This window comes from Rhea pennata, chromosome 5 (genome assembly GCF_028389875.1).
Source record: "Rhea pennata isolate bPtePen1 chromosome 5, bPtePen1.pri, whole genome shotgun sequence".
NCBI lineage: Eukaryota > Metazoa > Chordata > Aves > Rheiformes > Rheidae > Rhea > Rhea pennata.
The window spans coordinates 37,316,966-37,340,039 of NC_084667.1; the positions used below are offsets into that span (position 1 = coordinate 37,316,966).

The 23,074-nt window shown below is 39.6% G+C and overlaps 2 protein-coding genes across 8 annotated transcripts in view; one reads left to right on the forward strand and one right to left on the reverse strand.

Moving 5' to 3' along the window:
- Window positions 1–9,410, forward strand: part of KCNC1 (potassium voltage-gated channel subfamily C member 1) — a 105,019-nt gene extending 95,609 nt beyond the window's left edge. The window contains exons 3-6 of one of the 5 annotated variants that reach the window (XM_062576938.1): window positions 514–530; window positions 2,202–2,206; window positions 5,448–5,517; window positions 7,497–8,404. In XM_062576938.1, the coding sequence (XP_062432922.1) occupies window positions 514–530; window positions 2,202–2,206; window positions 5,448–5,517; window positions 7,497–7,633 (229 nt within the window). In that variant the 3' untranslated portion in view covers window positions 7,634–8,404. Of the gene's footprint in view, window positions 1–513; window positions 531–2,201; window positions 2,207–5,328; window positions 5,518–7,496 lie in introns of all 5 variants that reach the window. The other 4 variants (XM_062576937.1, XM_062576935.1, XM_062576936.1 and 1 more) reach the window with 4 other exon arrangements.
- Window positions 9,411–16,656: 7,246 nt separating this feature from the next.
- SERGEF (secretion regulating guanine nucleotide exchange factor) overlaps window positions 16,657–23,074 on the reverse strand; it is a 147,580-nt gene continuing 141,162 nt past the window's right edge. For 2 of the 3 annotated variants that reach the window (XM_062576508.1, XM_062576507.1), the window contains one exon: window positions 16,657–19,059. In XM_062576508.1, coding sequence (XP_062432492.1) covers window positions 18,893–19,059 — 167 coding nt within the window. In that variant the 3' untranslated portion in view covers window positions 16,657–18,892. The remainder of the gene's footprint in view (window positions 19,060–23,074) is intronic. The other variant, XR_009958504.1, reaches the window with a different exon arrangement.

The following is a 23,074-nucleotide window of genomic DNA, read 5'->3' on the forward strand; positions in this document are numbered from 1 at the left end:
CTGCATCTCCACACGAGATCATAGAGAGAAATTGAGGGATATAAAGTCAATAGGGATTTTCAGATGCTGAGTAGCTCTTAGCACCTCCACAGACCCATGTAAACACCCTTGGAGTCACACCTTTTACCTACACTATGGTCATTTGCTCAGCACAGGAAGTAGCAGGCAGATGTGATGCTGCAAAAGTAGGATGCAAAAGTGGATGCAATATCTTTCATTTTCCCTACAGTAAAGACAGCTAGGAAATTCTCTGTCCTCCACAAAAACTATAGCAGCCTCAGGCTGCTCTACCTCTCCGTTCTCCAGATTGTAGCCTTGAAGCTGAAGCAAGCTGGAGCTCAGCAGTCCTCCACCCTCATCTTGGCCATGCCATCCCTGTTCCAGTGCCATCCTATCACTAGCCTGAAAGACAAGTAAACACATCACACCAAGAGAGTTTCCTGTCACAAGCATAGCAGGCTACAGTGTTTGCCATGTTAGCAGTCCTTCCATATCACCAGGAAAGTGTAAAAGGTCCACAAAACAGAAGAGTTATTAACTCACTAAGTGGATAATGCAGAATTATTTTCTTCAGAGATTCCAGTCAGAGTAAAGGTCTCTGGTGTGAGAGACTAGATCTTTCTTCAGGAGGGACTTTGGGCAGCTACTAAATGCTAGGAGCCATGCAGTGCGATAGGGCTGATAATAGGCGAACACCCCTCAAGCCATGAAATGAGATCCAGTGGACTGGTAGGATGGAATGTAACTTTGGTCAGAGAACATCCCCCCGCAGAAAGGTCTTCATCCTTCAAACAACTCTCTTCCTCAGTTCTGGCCCTGTTCTGCCCTTGGCTGCTCCTACCTCCTTCCTGCTCCTCAACCCCTTCCCTTCAGATGGCAGTACACACCCTTCAAGTCTCCTGAATCTTTGTGGGATGGCAAATAGCTTCTCAGGGAAGTTGCAGGTACTCAGCCTTGAGTCCTACAGAGTCCAAGGCCAGGAGTTCTTTCCTCTTTCAATCCTTAAACAAGGGCTGCCGGGAGGGAAAAAGTCTGCTTCCTCCTAGAAGAGATTGCCAGTGAACTAAAGAGACTAAAGGAAGCAGCCTGATGTCTCCCAATTGCTGTGTTTCCAATCTAGGGCTAAGATGACCTTAGGCTCTTTAGCACAATACTGAGGGATTTGACTTTGGTCATACAGCCAGGCGCTGAGAAAGAGAATCTGCAAATCCCATAGGTAAATTTGTATGGATACCAGGTTGTGACTTAGGGAGGTTTCTCTCAGCCTTGTTTCGGTCAAAGTGGTTAAGACCCACAGAAGTTCCTATAAGGACTGGAAAAGGCATTGGATTTCCAATTTTATAAGGACTGGAAAAGGCCCACCTTGAGTGCCTTTCTACTCATCCATTCTCTGGGGAAGTGGCCACCCTGTAGCTCTGTGGGAGACAAAGGAGGGGAGCAACAAGCTCAAGGGGAAGAAATGCGAGTGGGGAGCCCCTGACCCACACAATTTCTGAAGACAACTCAGGTAAGAAGGGTAGACCAAGAACATGTTTTTTGGGCAGTTTTGGAGAATAGTGCTGTATACTAAGGCAAAGAGGACTGGGGTGGCTTTCCCATTGCAGAAACCATCTCTGTACATGTGCCTCATTTAGGAGCATAGACTGATAGCATATATCCATGAATATATCATATATATAGAAGTCTATGAGTAGTCTGAACTTTAGATCAAGTTCAAATAAGTGGAGATTCAGTATCGATGTTTACATGACTCTAGTTGAAGTCAAAACCAGCAGCACTGGTAAAGTCACTATGACAGCATGCGATAACTTGTTTCTAATTCATACTATAAGAAAAGAGATGAGCCATGCAGCTTGGCATGGACAGCCTCCCCTGTGCTTCTCCACAACATGCACAGTATGTCAATGCAAAATCTAGTAGTTCTCTTGAGGTTTTATCAGAATCCCCCCATTCGGAAATTCCATATTTACGTCAAAACACCTGAGGCATTTAATAGCACTTTTCTGGAAAGGGAGGTAGAAGAAACAGGGAGGAGGAAGAAAAAAAAGAATGAAAATAATGCAAATGAGGTAGCTGTGAAACAAAGTATTCTCCTGGGAGATCTGCTGAATACATTTTCAGCCTCTCAGCCAAATCTCTGCAGATGAATGTTTAAAGCTGGTGCAGTTAACTAGGTATTCACAGACAGGATGATTATGGAGATAAGGTGACCTGCTGGGAGTCAGAAGGTTGTTCTTGTAAATAACCTCTTACATAGCAGTGGGCAAGTCACTTCACTGCAACAGAGATGATAACATTGTCTTTTCTTTGTGAATCATTTTGCCATCCAAAGATGAAAAATGCTGCATAAGCCTGATTCAGATCCTGGTAACAGGGAGGGAAAAACTCCTGTGAATTCAGTAGGCCAGAACCAAGGCTTAGAAGAATTAAGGACCTAGAAGAAGTAGTCAGTGCTGCTAGACTAGAAGTCATCAGAGGATAACGCTTTTTGTTGTTTTGCTTTACCTGGGGTTCTTTCAAACACAAGATGAATCTCAGAAAAAGCAAACATGCAAATTACAACTTAAGAAATCAACATAAACAGTACCAGTTCACTCCATCTTCAGACTGCATTCCTGAAATTGTCCAACATGTACCCTTGCTAATGAAAGCAACGGGAACACTGTTAACTGATGACACCACATTTTTTTTTAATTTCAAAAACAGACTAATCACATGTTAAATGTGATGCAATTGCTGAGTCCCATCATCACCAGAATTAGGTGCTGCAGGCAGTGCTTTGGAACACAACTACTCTACTCCACACTGCTACCAGCAATAGATGTAATCTGTAGGACTGGTAATTTCTTGGTTTCTTAAATATTTGGCAAAATTGTCATTGCTGAACAGCATTGCTATCCCCAATGTGATGCCTAGGGCATGGTCCATGTATATAATATAATACCCTGCTGTTCATATCATGGAAGGTATATGCAAAGAGGAATAAATAATAAATAAAAAAATAAAGCTGCAGGTTTCCAACAACAAGCACAGAGAAACTCAGTAGTGCTAAGGGACCCTGAGGAGGCAACCAGAGTAAGCTCCAGCTGAAATTATGATGGACATAGAATACAATTTTAGAAATCAACTCTAAGAAGGTCAACCTTCTTGCTGTTTATGCACATGGGAGCCCATGGGCTGCTCCTGAAAGGACCTATGGCTCTTAATAGTGAGCAGCCAGACCCACGCCGCTCTGTTCAGAGGTGCTCAAGAGCCCCATGGATGGATCAGGGCTGCCTCCATTGTGAGCAGTGTTTTTTTGCAAACCCAGGCTCAAGTGCAGCAGTGAGAGTCACTCAGATTTCAGTGCAGAGCTGTGCTGACACAGCTGCCTCTCTCATTTCAGGATCAGAACAGCCAGCTTGTAGAAGCAGAAGCTTAGGAAGAAGCACAGTTCTTTGCTTATACACGTAAAGACAGCAGCTTTCCTCAAACACAGTTACACAATTTTGAGATCAACAGCTCAGTACCTGCAATGTCATGGTTACTATGGCAGCTGGGTCTCTTTTGTGCAAAGAGTAATATTAAATAGCACTACGTGGGTATTCCAAACAGAAAGGAATTGCAACTTACTGCAGTCTCAGAACTTTAGAATCCAGTTCAAGTTAGCATCTACAAGCAACAAAATACAGCTATAGCTTTTGCCAGTTTAAATGTATTGAGAGACCTAATTAATCCATTGCTAGCAAAACAAAATGTAACTATCTTCCTTTTTTGGGAAATAAACTGATTAATACTCCATAGAAAAGAAAGAAGCCAGAGGTGAGATATTTGCAAAAAAGGCTAAGTAGTGACAAGCCAGAACCACCTAAATTAAAGAGGAAACAAGGTACTGGGTGCAATTACTGGTGCATGAGAAGATGTGTAGTGTGCCATATACATCTGTGTGTGTGTGTGTGTGTGCGTGCACAAAACAACAAATATAATTTGAAAAGACTTCAACCTACTATTCATTCATCACATCTATCTAAAATCAGAAAGGATCAGAACCGTATCTCTGAACTCTAGCTGTTGTATTTTCTCTTTTCGGTTGTTTTATTACTTTGCTTCAAATTTGCTGACAAGTAAATGACAGCATCAGGCAAGGTTTAGAATAAGCTAGCATGCAAATCTGGAAGAGGCATTGAGTCAGTTTATCCACTGACCCTGCTGTCCTAAAAGACCTGTAGGATCACCCATAGATTTTGCCTTCCACTGTCTAGGTAATAAGCATTGTGCAACCAAGGAGTAAAATGCTGCCAGTACTGCTCAGTTAACATACCTTAGTATTCATGAAAATTCAGGAAGCACATTTTGACTGTTTTTTCTCCCTCCAGCCAAAATACTCATGCTGAGCTGTGCCATATTTCGAGTATATTCTCAATATACTAATTTTTACTTTAAAACATTACTAATAATACATAAATAAATAGCATTTGAGCTGTTTTATAAACATGAAGCAAGTCACACAGAGAAAACATACTATTCTCAGTCTATCCTCATGGGAATGCGTGGAGTAAATGGCAAATCTGACAACTTGTTTTCATCACTTACAGTCAAGACTAAATTTTACTCTATTCGTTTTCCAAATTCATGGCCTGTTGTATTGTTTTCTATATGTAGTGTCCTGTACTGGCATTGCAAATACTGTATGTGTTTCTCAGGAAAACATCAGAAAATGGATTTCTTGCCTTCAAATCCACATTCTGTTGTCATATTTCCATACATAATGTACTCTGTGTGTCTAAAACAGGTACAGCCATTCTGCACAACTGGTACCAGAAACAATATAAAACAACCTAGGTAAATTTGGGGGAGGAGAAGAGCAGGAATTTTCCCGTCAGTAACCTCCCACAAAGATATAAATCAGCACAAATAGAATATACTCAAATACTTAACCACAACTCACAGTCAACTGCCTCTCCAAAGCTCCGAGCGACAGTAGGCTTCATGGCAAACAGGTCATTCATGCCTCATCCAACATCACGCAAAAACATGATCCGATTATTAACCGCGGTCTTCTGCTCGCAGGACTAGGAACCAATGCACGCCCGTTTCCGAAACTGCCCCTCAATGCGGAAGTGCAGGCGGCTGCTGTTACATCTAACGCGATCGCATTTTGTTTCTCCTCCCACTTAACAGCCTTTATTTTATTTTAGTGCAGTACCTATGAATGCAGTGTCTAGGACAGACGTACTACCTTTTGTAGGGTCGTGGTAGAACTCATTAGCTGTGAACCCTTAATTTGCAGCAGGAACGCTAATAAACAGTGCATAGTGTTTCAATAGCCTTCTGCTTGTATGTTTGAAGATTCGAAACTGAATGGTGAGGTGGCCAAGGCGGCGCTGGCAAACGAAGACTGTCCCCACATAGACCAGGCTATTACGCCTGATGAGGGCCTGCCCTTTACCCGCTCTGGCACTCGGGAGAGATATGGACCCTGCTTCCTCTTATCAACCGGGGAATATCCCTGCCCGCCTGATGGAGGAATAAGAAAGGGTATGTAGCTGGGGTCCTCGAACCACATAGTTAGCAACCATTTTAAAGAAATGAGGGAAAGTCAGCTGTAGCTGTAGCACGCAATAGTGCGCTTGTTGTAGAGATGCACGTTTGGGCTGGAAACCACCACCTGATGTCTGCATTTGGAGTTTCTAACCTATTTCTTTCAGAAAGAAAAGCCTGAGGAGCTGTAACTACCCCATGCAGCTATGCTAGGCAGTAGAGTCTTCCACCCCAGCTGGTGCAGTGAGCTTCAGTGAAAAATGCTCTACAATGTCCTTAAACTAATCTGTCCTCCAAGGACAGGCCAATTAATATTTGATAGCAAAGAAAGTTTCCCTCTTGGAAAGCTCACAGATTTTACCACATTCTGAACGGCAGAGAATTGGAGGTGGCAGACAACAAAATAAAAATGCAGAAGGGAAACATCCTCAAGAAATACTGAACAATTATTCAGCCACCTTAACAGAACTCTAAAACAAGTTATTTGGATATTTCATAGCTGCTTAGTTCAACACAGGAAAAGAAGCACACAAGAACATCTGTTAGCACAGGTGTCTTACAACTGAAAAATAATTCATCTAAAAACAGTTTCAGAAATGAATCATTAGTAGTTGGTTTTTCAGACTTCTGACAGCTACAGATCTGTCAGAAGTGACTGCATTTTACTTTGATAATAATCAGAATCATCCATCTTGCAAATGGAAGTCAAATCAAATTAAAAACCCTGTCTCTTAAGATAGGCTAAGCTTTGTTGAAATAATTTAACATGAGGAAACCATACAAACCAAAATTAGAACTACATATATACACATAAAAAATTGATAAGGAATGTGGAAATTGGAAAAGAAATATATATTTTCAAATCAGTGTTTATCACTGGTGCACTGTATATAGTATATGATATAATCAATATTTTAAAATTCAAAAATTGTATGACATAACCATACGCTAAGTATGGAATATAGAATTCCCATGTGCCATTGTATGATGGGCAATAGTTACAGTAAATGCCAGTTATAGATAGAATATGTATTTATATGTTTAAAGCTTATCATTAACAAAGATATAGTTGGACCACAACACTTTCATATGAAAGTATATCTTCTAAAATTTACCTTTGTAGCAAAGCGTTTTACTTGATTCTGTATTGGATAAGCATTGGCCACGTTCATTCAGCCTGGGCGAGTTTGGGTGGTTCCAGTGGATCAGGTGAACACTCCAAATGGCACATCCTTGGGGATGGGGAATGTATGGTTTTCACGATGCACTGCAACTGCCTCTCGTTACTGAATGAAACAGAGGCTGGTTGGCTAAAGAGTAATATACGTCAGCATATTGTTGGCCTGTTTGAAACACGTTGAGAGCATCTTAACTGTTGTTCCAATAGAATTTCATCCATAGTTTGTGCAACTCTCTGTACACTTGCTGAGCTGTTTATGTGCATGTCTGAAAAAGAATGGGAGGGGGAGGGAAACCAAATGCATGCATTTTTTTTTTTTTTTAATGCTGAGAACAAAGGAGTAGTATCTCTATAGCAACAGGATAAACAGGGGTTGCTGCTTTTTTTTTCTTTTTTTCTTTTCTTTTTTCTTTCTTTTTTTTTTTTTTTCCTTTTAAAGCTACCAGAAACCTTCATTTTGCCTGAGGTCAAAATGCATGAAGTGACAGGGCAGATGTATGCGTGAGTGTATGACAGAGACATGGAAAATCCCTCCCACTGACTTTTTTTTTCTAGGATACTATCATATTCCTGCCTGTAGGATCAGTTATACAGCCTAATCATCCTTGAGAAATGATAATGATTTTTTTTTTAATTTCTTTACTTCAATGGTCTTCTCAATCATGTTGCAAGTGATACTACTCTCAGCATGTCTGTGCATGCAGATGCTATTGAACTGGCTACAATGTTGACCTCACTCTTAGTCCATTCTGTCATTGATCCAATGCTGTACTTTGCATTTTTCTTTTAAATGAAGGTTACGAAATGTCACGGAGCCTTAACAGCATAGCTGGCATAAGTGGAAAAGCGATAGGATTATCCTCAGTGTCTGCGCCCTACAGCTCTCCTAGTCCAGTGAGACGTTCTTGGTCTCCCATCCCATCTATTTTGTAGCATGGATCAGTAGCAGAGAATGGTCTAAAAAGCTTTATTTTCAATTAGCCTATGCTATGTTGCATATAATCCAGGTGACTAAGTCTGAAGATGCAATGTCTCACAGTAGCACCTGCTGGGAATGGTGTTACTATTGACACTAGGTGACAACACTCCTAAATAGCATCCAGATGACAACAGGCAGGCATTTCCATAGTACTGGTGGGCCATATGTGCTGCATGGTATCAGTACATAGGATGAAGGGTAGATGCACCAGATAGTTTCTCCCCTGGTGCATCATGCTAGTATATGCTTATTTTGGCTAATGGTGGATCTACTGGCTCTGTATGGAATGGGTTAGGCATTTAGTCAATGCTGAAACGTGCCAACGATGGAAGATTTTGCTTTTCTCAGGATATTTTTGAGCCATAGGAACCCTGCAGGAGTTTGAGCAAACAAGCACACTAGGATGAAACTTTGCATGGGCGCCTATTTTAAGCTGAAAGCAATACCCAGACACACTGTAGAGAGGTCTCAGTCTGGCTGACTGCATGGAAAAAAAAATCCTGTTGAAGAAGAATATGGCTGCCTCTGCATGTAGCTATTTCACCTTTTCTTCCTTCCTTTAAAAACTAAGATGCCGAGCTTGATGTGAAAAGCACAGGGAAGAAGCTCAAGTACTGATTGTATTCTTTACATGCAGATCTTTGCAAAGAAAGTCCAGTCATTGCTAAATATATGCCAACAGAGGCAGTCAGAGTGACCTGACAAGGCAAGATGGAGATGAACATTGATGGCTAATAAACATCTGTGTGGAACTGTGCAGGCATAGAAGACCTTCTCATTTGGACAAAGTAAACTCGCTCCATGCAGGTTTTATGGATGATTCTTCATGGTTTTGGAGTTGTACTAGAGATGCAGGCTTTTTCTACGGCCAAAATATAACAAAACTATAGAAGATTTTTTTTTAATCTATTTTTTGTTCCGTAGCATGAATTGCATGAAGACAAAAATTAAAAAACAGAAAACAAGAAACACTTCAAATGTATGATTAACCTTAAGGAGAAAAAAAAAAAGCAAAGTTATATATTTTCTTTCAAAGCTCTTTACTTTTACATACGTTGTTGTAGCCAAAATGTAAAACATGATAAAACTGTACATTTCTTTGCTATGGATCGCTTCTTTTTGTATACAAGATACAGAGTAATGGTTTTAAAAAAGTGCAATCAGGCAGTCATCGGTCATATTGACCACGCCTTCACAGTTCATCATACCAACATGGAAATCAAGAACTTTTAATCTGACTAGAAGTGTATAAAAATAAGAAACTTTTTCCTGTCTGTTTTTGTTGGCATGCTTGTGACACATGGGACCTTCCTTCGGACCTGACAGTAACAACTGGTCTAGATTTAATTTTCTAGCTCTGGTTATGTTGTATTTTATTGATGTATAGATCCAACGTAAAGACCCTTCATAAATTGTTCATATTAAGTAATCAGTATGAATTTTAAACAAAAAAGTGTTATTTTAAAACTGGGACTTATAGTACAAAAAATCAGGAAAATACTCAAGTATAAAACTGTCTCAAAGTTTAAGAAACAAGACAACAGCATTGTATGCAATTTAGTACTTCTGAGTAAAATGCATGCACAATGTTATGCAAAACAATTCTAGCATGAAATAAATTTTGTATCATGGTTTCAGTGCCTGCTGTATAGTGTAAAGGGGAATCCATTTCTGAAGCGATCAGGGGTTTCCAGAGACTTGCTTCTAAAATCTTGAATAAATACCGTGTTCTCAACAGACATGTAGGAGAAAAGCTTGGTATTGCTATGATTCTACAATGCTATTTTTGGTTAGTAGATAATAAACGAAGCCTGCGAACACTTGATACAATCAATGTCTGAAAAATTCACGCCATTAGTAATTTTAATAGGGAAGATTAAAAAAAAATAAAAGCTATAATTATCTAGGTATCTTCCCTTTCCCTCCCCACCAATAATAAAATTTTGCCTTTTTAGCTGATGAAATGAATTCAGTTTTTCTTACTACTTGGGGCCCCGTGCTAGACGTGTTCATCTCTGAGCTGCAGCAGCGCATCTGCTCTGAAACCCTGAAGGAAATCTAGGTGTCTGAGTCACATTTTATTTGCCACACAAAACATGCAGCAGTAGGAACCGAGACACAAAATGGCATTGGATGTCATTTTAGATCCTAGAAATGACAATTACAAACTGAGTGTCAAGAGCATTCTAGTTGCTTGAGCACTTTTGGTAAAGCACTTCTATAAAGGAAGATACATCTTTATCTTCATGTGAGATTGTTTAACAAACTGGCAACCTTCCAGCGAGAAGCTACAGCATCTGGGACTGCTGAGGGGAACAGAAGTGTAAAGGAACAGTAAACTATCTCTAAGGTCTGGAAGAAGTAGAAACTAAAATAAAAAAACAGAAGAGATTCATGGCTCTGGTAAGTGCTAAATTATAAACAAAAAAGGACTGCAGTTGGATCTTGTCTTTGCAAAAACTACTTCCAAAGGAAAATCAAGAAAGGAAGATCTCAAGCTATGTTTTACGAATAAGAGAAACACTGATGTGAACTTGAACATCGTAACAAAAGTTCCCTTGTAGTCTTTAATCTAGCATTACGTGCTTGATTCTTGCTTCCACTGACTTTCCTTTCTCCTGATACGTATTTTCCTCCCCAATTCTATGCTGTTAATCTTGGCTGATAAACGGGCAATTTCTTATCTCTAGAATGCAAGCTAATCCAGACTTCAAAATTGCCTAATGAACAACTTTGCTTCTTACAGTCCCAGAACAGATTTATTTACCAAATTTTCTATTTAATACTATTACTCCAGGGCCTGCTGTGAAGGCTGCTTACATTCGTTGTTACCATAAAGAACACTAGTAATTCAGCCCCATAAATCCCATTTGGGTCTTTTACTACTGCAGCACTCTGCACATATATGAGCCTTCATTATAACTAGCAGGTCAGCTACACATGCCATGAGGCTACTGTCATTCTGCAGTACTCTTCACACTGCCACATATACCAGCCCACTTGTTTGGGTACACTTCTTGCCTTATTTTGATTTGAGGTCACCATGTCTTTCGGAAGACTTCTACAAAACCTTCCGAAACAGAAGCCCGCTTTCCATCCACCACCCCAGGACACGCTCTGAAGTTTGAGGTCCATCAGTGACCTATAGGTGACCTTTGCATGTCAGACAGCAGTAGAGGCAGCACTGATGACAGGAAAGAGGGAAATGCCTGCAATGTTTCAAAAAGACCTGAGTCACACTAACACCTGGCACTTGACCCCATGAGGAAGTTACCACATCATCCTGACTCTTTTGTATCAAAGAAGGTTGTGCTGTAGTGTTATTAAAACACTGATTCCCTCAACCTCCTGTGATGGGATTGGGAAGGCTTTATCTTGGTAAAGGAATTGGAAGTATACACACGTGGCCAGATCCTGAGCTCGTGCTTCTAGTAACATCACTAACTACTTCTGACTTCATATCATCATAAATAAGACCAGATACACATTTAGTAATGAACAACCATATTCCTTCCTTTGGAAACTCAGCTTTCAGCGATGGATTCCCAGCTACTGGACCTCAACAATGGGTATTAACCTTCATCTGAAATCCACTGGCAATTACAGTGGTTAGTACTTGCCAGCATCAAAAAAAAAGCCCCTCATTCACACTTCGTACACGTATACAGCTTTATCCTCTTACTGCATGAAGATAATAGCTTTTTCTGGACCAACATGACACACAAAACTGTCTCCACAACAGCTATTTCAGACAGCAAGGACCTGACAGTAGTTTCTGTTCTCTCACTTCAGCAAAGAATACCACTCTGAAAACATTCAATGCATTCAATTAATCTGAATAAAGTGATTTTTCACATAAATTGCCTTCTCTCTCCTTAAAGTTTCAAGGCCGAAAAGAAAATACATCATTGAAACAAATGGCTGCTGGGACAAAGAAGCAGGCTGAAATACAGAAGAAAGTTCGCCAGGCTAAGGCAAGGACCTTCAGAAAGGAACCGAGCCCAGCAATGCTTATAACAGATAATCTGAAGCAAAAATAAAAGCAGTTATTACCCTGCCACTTCACATGCAATCTTCTTCAGTTTCAAAACAAGGCAGCCTACTGCTCTGATTTCCATGTATATCCTGGAAGCAACTTTGTCTCTAAACTCAAAAACCAACCAACTTTACTTCATGAAAATGTCATAGTTTATACAGGTTATTAAGTCAGTCATTCATTTGAGTTTGGGCATAAAGTACCTGTCCATGCAGCAGTCCCAAAGACTCTCTATTCATCTAGGACTGTAGGAGCAACATTTCTCTCTCCTGGGAGCATGAACACTTATTCATGATCAAGCGTGAAATCTGAATTCAAAATGAACTTGAAGTTAGAAAATACATCAGAACACCACATCTCTCAAATTTCTTATCTGATACAGCAAATATTTTAAAACCAAATACATTCATCCACCCACATGGAAAGATCTGTTCCTTGGTTCAGGCTGCCGAGCCAGGTTTTCAATGCTCAGCATTCACTTGAACATTTCAAAAACTGTAATTACGCAAGTCCAAACATCTCCAGGTGCCAAATATTAAAAGCACATGCTCCAGTGTTTTCACCAGCATCTCTGCTGTCAACAGAGCCCAGTTTCGGGATTCCTAAATTTGCAACAAACCAAGTCTTGTAGATGTACTAGGTCACCTTAGGGTGATGCCTATGCTTTAGGATCAGCACACCTTTAAGCAGACAGCATAGCTGGCATGCAGGTGCTGACAGTGGGTGGCCCCAGTGTTTGGACATGCAGCTGGAGCTCAAGCTCAGCTGCTCCATAGGAGATCTGCTCTGCAGCTGTGCTGTCAGGCCTGGTGGGGGGCTGGGAGAAGGCGTGACAGCAGCAAAGAAAACAGGAGATGGGCAGGAGGATATGGGACAGGTCTGGAAAGCGGCTCCTGCAAGCAGGAGGCGGGAGCACATGAGGAAAGAGCTGTTTGCATGTGCAGCGGAGGGAGAGCAAGGGCAGAGGGAAGCAAGAGCAGTGAGGCCCAGCTATAGGGATCAAGGCCCACTGGCCTAAAAGGCAGAGCCTTGCCTCGGACCCAGGAGACCTGGAATTTTATTCTTGACTGCTGTAGACATGCTGGGTTACACCTCGGTTGGGACATTTCCATTTTTTGTGCCTCAGCATCTGTGACATCATCCTCTTTTTAAAGTGTTCTGAGATCAAATGATGAGAAGCAGTATTTAAATAGGAATAGTTACTATAAACTAACTACTCAAGGAGAGACGCTTCTTTCCATTATGCAGCAGATATGTCTCCTCCTTATCTGCAGGAGAATCCAATGGCCCCATAGAGATCCCTTCTCTTTTGTACTTTAAAGCAGAGGATTACTATGGAGGTTGAATAAGCATCTATCCAGTTAAACTGGCAGTGTGTCTTCGTTACTGATTGGCAACTCCTCAGCTGTAGGTACTAGGATTTTGTGCGCTCAAATGAGTAAAAAAACAAAAGCTAAATGCACTAATCATTTGCTGCAGAAAACTAAAATCACAACAGAACATGAAAAATCTCCTGATCTCTGGCCCCACTTTTGAAATGAAAAAAAAAATTAAAAATGCACAGCCTCACAGCAAAGTGCTCAAACACACTTAAAAGATTACCATGACTAGGGAGTTCTGGAGTCAAACCAGAATGAAATCCTGCAGCTTCCACTGACAAAGTAGATCCCAAACCCTACAGACAAAACTCCCCCAAGATGGCATTTCATCTGAACAAGATGGTCCATAGCAAAGCAATCTGAAAACAGGAGCATGAAAACAAATTGAGAGGCTGGCTAAAACAGGAACTAGACTTAGACTTGTGTTAAATCTCTAACTTCAAAGGCTCATCTGAAAATGAATCCTTCTCCTGGTTCTACCAGAAAATAAAAATGCCCATGGAAATTTTGTAAAATAAATGTCATCTCCAAATTTACTCACCTCCAAGGCTACCTTTAATTTAGGGATAATTACTTTGTTGCAGATCTTGTTTCTAATCAAGTTGAAAAATGTATTCCCCTGGTACCCTGTAAATTTATGCTTCCTCACTCTCCCACAAGGTAACGCACCTTCATGCAGGTCACAATTCAAACATGTAGAGACCATCTCCACTGCTCAGTGTTCTCAGCCACATTTTCCATGTTCCACAGAGGCAGTAATGGGTAAAAACTGCCTCTGCATCAAAACCAGCCAAAAGCATATGCAAGGAATGGATGAATCTTTCAATGAAAAACACAAACAAGTAGAGCAAAACGTCCCTTACTGTTCCTTCAGGTGTCTGAATCTATATAGCTTAAAAAACAATGGCTTCATATACGCAGTTTCTCCCAATCAACTTCAATGCAGAATACAGTAAGGTTTTTGTGACATCATTTAACAGATGGTTATTTCCAAACAGCCCAAGCATTTTAATTCAGGGCTATTACTTCATTCTTTCCACCATGGAGCAAGGCATCTACGACCAGTATTTAGTAGGGAATTAAAAATAGCATGTAAGTTAAAAAGAAGCAAAGAACTTACTTTTTCAAATAAAATAAAGAGATTGTTATGTCAAAAGCTCAAATCTCCAATTCTTTTTGTGCCAGCTACAGTTTTCAGCAACAGTGCTGTAAGCCCAAGTTTTCTACCGTGCATGTTTTTAAGTGCAATCAAAACCACACAAGACGATTATCTGCCACACACTGCAATCCATTTTCAGTCTTTGAGAAGCGAGTCTTTCATTTTTATTTTTTTTTCCCTTCTCAGAACTTCCAGCTGCTCTGAGCTGTAAGTTGGTAGTAAACATCACAAATGCTACCCAAATGCTCATGAAAAATTCTGGAACCTCTACATTTAAGCATTCAGCTAAAATAAAAAGCACAAGGCTTACCACATGCTTTAAAAATATCAAAATCTCTAACAGAATACAAGGGACTTTGGTAAAAACAACACAACATTACAATTCCAGTAACAAAGATATGCCATCATCTTGATTTCTTTTACAGAGGTGAAAGAGGTGAAAATCCAGAAATCAGGTAAGACTCTGATCCAGAATGCATGGAATTTAATGGCAAGAATCATAAGGATGCGATTAATTGCTGGATTAGGCCACAGGCTTGAGCTAAAGATTTTTGAGACGAGAAGGTGAGAACAGAGGCAGTACTGTCCCAACTGAAGAGAACTGGAAATTTCAAAATGTCCTATCAATAAGAAAGGAAACATAGTGTAGGTCTATTATCCATATTATTAATTTAAAGAGTCAAGTAAACACCTGGAGGGACAAACTACAACACCACCTCCGGAAATACAATAGCTTGCCCCTTATCGCATTTCTATTGCACTGGAGGGCTAGAACGCTGCTATTCCTTTGTGATTATCCTGCCTTCAGCATCCGTGTTTTCAGTCTACCTCCATCCTCCCTTTTCCCTGTGTCTTAGCCCACGGACTGTTTCTGGCTTTCTACTCTGACTCCTGTAAATGTTATCCTATGGTCCTCTTTCTTCTGTGTATTCTGACCGATCTCCTTTGTCTGTTTTCCATCCTCATCTTTAAGTCTCATGACTCCAAAACCACAATGCAAAGCAAACCAATCCCAATTTCCTGGTGCTCAGCCATGTAGTCAAGCAAAACCTCACCACTCATGCACAAAAATCTTCATGGCAGTTGCAAATGGCAAGAACTAGAAACATCAACAGGATTAAAGATATGCAGATGGGGAGGGAAGCCAGTGGCAGAAAAGGAAGAGTGAAGGGACAAAAGGGAAGAAAGATAGGACTGAACTCTTCTTTCAAATGAAGACACTAATTCCTTCAGAAACTCCAATATAGGATCGAGTATTCCAAGCGGAAAAGTATTAAAGCAATCAGGAATGCTACGCAAATAACATCAGTAACACAAATAGCTTAAACTAATCCTCCAAGAAAGAGGAACTTCTGAAACAATATAAATACTTTTCTTCCAACATTCCTTAAAATGGAATAGGAGGGTCTTGCAGAAGTACACAGAGAGCTTGTATGAGTGATAGTAAGTGCAGCTATCTTACAAATTTAAAATAACAGAAGTATATATAACAGCTTCTTTCTCTCCCCCACCCAATAGCCTGATGGCTCTTTTAAGGTCAGTAACCCACAGCTTGCTTTCCAGAAAAGCTGTTACATTAAAGTTCATCCTTTTCCTCTCCTGAAGGTTTTGGTAGGTTTTCTTGAAGGTTTTCTTGGCAGGTTTGCTCATTTTCAGAAAATGGGCCAAGGGGGTGAGGGGAAAAGCTGTATGGACACTTGCTTACTTTGCTCCAGTGTTCATATATTTTACCAATCTTGTCTGTTTATTTGCATCTGAATGTGGATGGGGGATGCTTACATAAAAGGCTTGCTTTGTTTAGCACCGAAGATCTGCATAAACAGGCCTGTCTTTGCATGCACTGCTGTTCCAGAGGTACTAGCACAGCACACTGGCTCTGAGTTTTGCCTCTCAGAGACTGACCTTTTCCTTCAGGACATCAACAAGAAATAGGCCCCAAGTTCTCTGAATATCATCAAGAAAGGGGGTCTACTCACTTGCCTGGCAGCTTTACACTGTCTGCTTCCTTCCTTACAGATGAAGTCTCAGTAGAAAGCCATAGCTGATTTTGTACAAGGTTTTATTCTGAAAACAAAGCATATTGACATACAAAACAGAGTATTAATTTCTGAGTGAATGAGCAACTTGGTTTTGACATTCATCCATGTACTATCTACAATGATTTCACTCTTTGTACTACAGCAGCATCTAGAGGTCCTGACCAGCTGGAAAGCTCTCAAGACAGAAGTCATTACTCCCCAAAGTTTTCAGACTGTACAGGCAAGACAAAAAAGGGGAGAAAGTGCAGTTTTTCCCCTTTCAAAGATGAAGAACAGTTGCAGATATGAAACCCCAAAATAGGGCCAGGAAAGGATCAAGAAATAAAATTTAAAAACACCTTTACTTCCCCATCACTCCAAATAATTCTTTAGATTTCAAAAGCATTTTTATTTTATTGATCTGAAAAAATAAACATTTCATACAACCAAGTTGCATTTATTTGTTACATAATTTGTTGGGTTTCTCTGAACTGCACTGCAGCAGCAGCATATACAATCAAAACATGCTCAATATAGTAGCTCTTAGGTTTGAGGGGACACATACCAGCTGTTAAAAACAGAAATAAAACTATTTAGAGGCCAGGATTACTGAAACAGGGTAACACATTTATTTAGTACATGGATTTTGGCGTTAAAAGCAGGTAAAAGCCTCAAAGACAACAGCCAGAAAAGTATGCAAAACCGTTCAGTGCATATATCAGACACTGCTACACTGCTGTATCTGCAAAATAGCAAAGAGGAGAGTCAATAAATAGAACCTCATCATGCAAGAAAAAGTGCAAGAGGTAGCAGCATGGAATAATATATTACCATGAACAGCCACAACCAACACAGGGATTAAAAAAAGAAAAATCACAATAAAAGGCTCAATTTCCACATTTTTTGCAGAGGACCCATTTTGTTACTATTTTCATGTTTCTTTCAATGTCTTTAATGCAGTTATAATCAGCTCCATAGTCAGCTTGAGTTTTTTCTCTATTCAACAGAAAAGAAAGTGTATCTGAAAATAAGGCCATGAACTACGACTACTGTAAAACTAAGGGGAAAAAATATCCTCACAGAGCATATTACTACCATAATTTCTCCTCCTCATGACTGAACTGATACATCATTAGAAAGTTCTCCTGTCCTATTTTCTAAGAGTCCTTCTCCTAGCATTTTGTAAGGCTCCTTTCCTGGCAAGCTTGCTTTAAAAATTAAACCACTGTTTAGCAACAGTGGGTCTCATTAAAAGGTGCGTTTAGCACACAGTAGTATTTTCTATTTAGAGCTCTGAATACACCAAATACCACAGAAAATTTAACTATCGTGGGTGGTAAACATCCAGCATCCACAGTGTTTATGTGAGAAAGTTTTATAACTAGCTTCCAAAATTCTCTTTAGTATAAGTACTTAGTAATATCTGAAAGTATCTTGCACTTTTCCATTTCGCCCACCAAAACAAATGTTAGGCCTTTATTCCCTCTGCCAAGCACTTACCTGGAAAAAGTATTGTGAGCATGCTCTGAACAGTAACTCAGCTGGGCTGAGAAACAGAGGTGAGAACTAGTCTGAAATTATCAGGATCCTTGTGAGCTGCATAAGGCTCTTTAGGGTAGAGAACTGATAGAAACTTTCCTTTCAGACTGGGAGGTCTTCCTTTTCAAAGGCAGCTAGAACCACAGGAGCTATGTTGGATCCAGCTGTCCTTAATAGCTACAGTTGACTTATGCACTTTGACAAGTTTTCTATAGTTTCCAAAAACTCTAAAAGGTTTTTCTTCTCCAAGCAGTAGCTTCAAAAACTTTAGGTCAGGTTTGCAACTTACCAATAATTATGATGGAGCTGCATCCCTGAAAATCTGTAATAAACGGATGCCTGGTACAGAATATAGTTCCTTATAATTGCTGCTCCTTTCACAGTTTAATCAAGATATAGTTAGTTTCAGAACTTTCTCCTTTTGTCAGACTTCTAAATTACACCTCCTTTATTCTTTTCAATTCTGATCTTCTGTTTAAAATACATGCATGTATATATTTACATCCAGTGACACTACTGTGATGCAAATGGGATTTTCAGCGATTCTGGGAGTTCACTATGGTAGAAGCTGGGAGGTGCTACACATGTTCATCATGACACAAACACACAAAATTAAAAGAGTAAAAGTATCCCTGAATGTTCACTTCTTCACACTAACTAGCTCGTCAGACCAAATTTCAACTCTAATGATCAGTGATTAGGCAGTCAGTTTCCTCCTCCAAAAACATCTCAAAAGACAAAGAAAAACTCATTACTTCTTCACTGGTATTGCATCAGAGCAAAATGTTTGTCATTCTACCTGTGAGTACAATTCCTGTGAAAAGAATTCATGAAATAATTAAAAAAACGCATACATATATGTGTGTATATATGTATACACACATACACACACACATATATATATATGCAGTTTGTCTTTATAAAATAGCTTTATGAGTATCATTCCTTTTAGCTTTGGAACAAACTACTTCTGCATCTTCAGACTGTTGTGTCAATTATAGGTAATCCTCTCGCAGCCCTCCTGAGCCACCCTTTGCAAAGACGTTCCCATCCGTGACGCTGCGGTTCCTGACGTGACGAGTCTAATGCGGAGTTTGACAGAAAGCCATGGAGTGCCCTGCCCCACACCCAACTATCATCTGCTCCGCGTGACCAAGAGCTTCGACCAGCTTCGGGACATGGACGTTCGCTTCTGTGCCATCACCGCACATCCCATGTTCATTCCATCCCCAGGAGAAGCAGCAGCCACCTGAAAGAGAGGATGCAAAAGTCTGAATAGAGACAAGAAGGACACAGTAGTTTGGGTTAGTTTTGGGAAGCAAATGTGTTCAGTCATTTTCTAACTGAGGTTTAATAAATTCTGGTAAGACGGGGCAAAACATGCTGGTTCTCTTGAAAGCTTTAACAAGATAGAATGAGTTAGAATAAATCTCCTCCATCTTGGTTCCACATTGCTAACAAAGCAAGAGAGAGTAAAATAATGAAGAAGCTTAAAAACTACTTAGTAAAAATACTGTTTATTTTATACAATGCCCACAAAAATCTCTCAGCATTTTAAAGACTTTCTCAGAAATGATCTGGGATCTCGCTCTTTCAAGTTCCCTTTAGTAAGCAAAACTTACTATCATTCACCAAGCCCAGTGACTTTAATCAGTTCACACAGCACAATCTGTAGGACTGGGGAACAGAGTCGTGGAGCAGCATAATTATATTTCATTCTTGCTTTCAAGTTCACATCTCACTTTTTTTCTTTAAATACAAATAGCTGACAACTTGCCTTACTCTTATTCATCATACCTCTCCTACTTGCTTTAACATTATTTCATCACTTTTATTATTCATGTTTTCCCTCATTATTATTTATTTTTGTAACATCTACTTTTTTATATCCCAAATCATAATCCGTGTATTATTACCCCATAGTACTCTTTCTCAAAGCACAAGATGCAAATTTTGTTCCATAAATGGCTGGCACACAAGAGAAAATACATACAAAAAGCCTTTTACTCTGAACAACAAGAGCTACCACTTCTCCATTTTCTTTTCTTTATTTGATTGCCACAGGCTGTGCCTGTGAATTTTTGTAACTAAAAAGAAACACATCTGCAATATAATCACGTTTCTGATGCCATTGGTATTTTTGAGTAGCAGCAGGTATTAACAGCATGAAGCACTATTCTGAGGTCCAAATAACACGAAAAAAGAAGCTAAAATTCAAAAAAATCCAACCCCAATCATAACTCTAAAAATCATGTTATCCCTCAAAATTTGGAAACAGAGTATTCCAAAGTTAGCAGAACCATCCTTCTCTCACATGACCAAAGCTAGCTGCATTCTCAGCTGTTTTCTTTACGTATTACTATAATGAAGTTTTCTTCTGCAATTAAGTGTAAACATTGCTAAAATCAGATGTAATTAACCAAACTTCATGAAAATTAGTTTTCTTAAAGCCTTTATGAAAATGAAGAAAAACGAATTCTGGAGATATTCAAGGCCCGCCTGGATGCAACCCTGTCTAACATGCTCTAGGTGACCCTGCTGAGCAGGGAGGTTGGACTACATGATCTCTAGGGGTCCCTTCCAACCTTACAGATTCTATGGTTCTATGAAATACTGCTAGAAAGTCACAGTAAGCTAGATGTATCTGTTAAGAGAACAGTTCTGCCATCCTTATCCTCTTCCAAGGCACCAGAGTTTCTCACAGCTATGTATACACAACATTAACACCCAAGCTCTACTATAATCATACATACTTATGCTGCAGAGAAAATAACAAAACTCCTAGTAAATCTGCAATATATAACATTTAAACCTAATATTTAAAGATTATCCTTCAGAAAAAATAAGAAATTCATGGAAAATTTTCCTGTAAGGTCCTGAGTTCAACTATTAGTGTAAATGTTAACAACCAGAAAAAAGACATCACAAAGCAAAAGGCATCATTAGAGAACCACTACTCAGGAAAATTTACAAAGACAAAAACCTCACCTGCACCTAAAAAAAAAGGCATTCTTTCGCACAGCTGTTAATATGCAGAATCCACAGAGCAAGCCTATTTAGAGCAGGAAAGCTTCCAAATCAAACGAAAAGGGAACATAACACACTCTTACATTAATGAGATGACTGTGGTAAGCTTTTGGTTAGTAGATCATTAGCAATTAGTACAACTAAATGCAGCGAGTTAATCTGTTTGTATGGAGACTCACTACTTCATCTGACTGAAGATTTTTTTTATTTTTTTTTTAATCCTGTCCCATCAGAACAAGAGAGGAAATCAGCAAGTTTTTGGTCAACTTGAATTACAAACTGCTAGATGGAGTATTAATGGTATAATAAATATCTAAAGAAACCAAACGGTAGGATATTAGCCTCTCAAACTGATAATATATCTAGTTGAGCAACTTTTGAGAAAAGATCGCAGAAAAAATTACAAACAGGGAAAACCAGACAAGAACATCTTTCAAAGAAAGAATCACTGCGTCTTTTACAGCCTTTATTTGTCCCAGCACGTAGAAGGGCCAGAGAGATCTTTGTACGTGATTCCAGTGAGCTCTTAAGTTTCCTGAAATGGGCTGAGTAAAATCTGGAGGGGGAAAAAAAAAGTTTAAACAGTTACTCTGGTTTGTGAACGGTCTTTTACAAAAGGCCAAGCACCCCACTGCAGAGCCAGGCAGAGATGTGAAGGGAAGGAAGGGCAGCTGATAGGTCACAACAACGATCTCAGCCACACTAAGTCAGATGTCAGGAAAGCCAAAGGGGAGAGCGTTACTGCTGCGAAGAGAAAAGGCGTGCAGTACCACATCTGCCTAAAGAACAGTTTGAGAAAAGTCTGTACAAAGAAGAGACCAGATCCCGGACGGGTTTCAGAGAAAATAGTAGTTGCAGAAAAATTATAGATCTTCTTTTCTGGAGCATCGTATTAAAGAAATTTGTGGGATGGTTGGGCAAAATGACTGTGGGGACCCTGGCCAGGAAGGGACAAGTAGATATATGAACAGAAATCTTGTGAGATGATGAAGCACCTACAAAGAAAGGACACAGGAGGCAAAGAGAGGCCTTCACTGAGGTGAATTCACAGCTAGTCTCTGGACAAAGGAAGCCCTTTTCTTTTGACCTATCCCTTCCCCCCCACCCTTTTCTTGTTTTCTTTTTCATTTTTCCTATTCACAGTTTACTGCTGGTAAAAACCTTAACACAGCCCCAAAAGTCCTACCTGCTTTCAGGAAAAAAAATTCAATTTTTATGTCTGTGCCAGACCTTCCTAGGATGAAAGACCATTAGACTGATGTGTATTAATACAGCCACAAATTGCTTTTAATTGAATTTAAAAGAAGCATTGCAGTCTGCTGTAAAATCTGATGATTCTGTGTATGTGGCAGTGTAGGGAAAGAAGGAGAAAGTTGCTCTGTGTCAGTGGGTGAAATGAAGCAACCTTTATATAAAGGGATAACACATCACATTCACCTTTTCCTTTTTAAAGCATAAATACTCAAATAAAACCACAGAATTAGCATGACAACCCAGTAAAAACCCAAGGGAACTTCACTTGGCACAGTAATTAAAGTCTAGAGTAAGACTATCCAGGCTTTTTCCCAAATTCCTCTGCTCCCAAAATTAAATATACAAAACAAGTAAACATAAAAACATCCCTGATACTGAGTTCCATTTGCTTGTGTTTGAAATCTAACAAGCCTCATACAAAAAAAAAAAAAAAATAATAACCACTTTTACAAACCCATCTGTTTTTCTCATACAAAGCAAGAAGGGGCCTAGGCTTTTCTTGAAGGGTACTCAAATGACAAATGAAATCCACAGGTTGATTAAGCGGCAAAAAAATACTTCTATTTAAAGTCGTATAATACTGCCTTCCAAGGGCAGAATTTGGGGGAACCTGGAGGTTTCGGAGCCACTCCTCATCGCTGAGCACTTTGCTCTTCAGACGAGACAAATGAATATGAGAAACTAAGAAGCTTTGGGTGCAATTCACTGCATTTAACTTCAGCCATCCAGAAATTAGGCAGCTTAGCTAAGGTGATTATTCTCTGAACTTCCTCAATAGTCAACAGAGGTATCTACATCTCTCCCGCAGGCAATTCATCTCATCTACGCACCAATATCAAAACCAAATCTATCTCATTCCCCTGATTCTACAAGGAGACCAGATGATTTTTAGATAGCTGAAGATAGATAGGATAAATCACATCCTTACAAATCAATCTCAAGGTAGAGCAAACAAAGCTCAGTAACACAAGGAAACTTCAAAC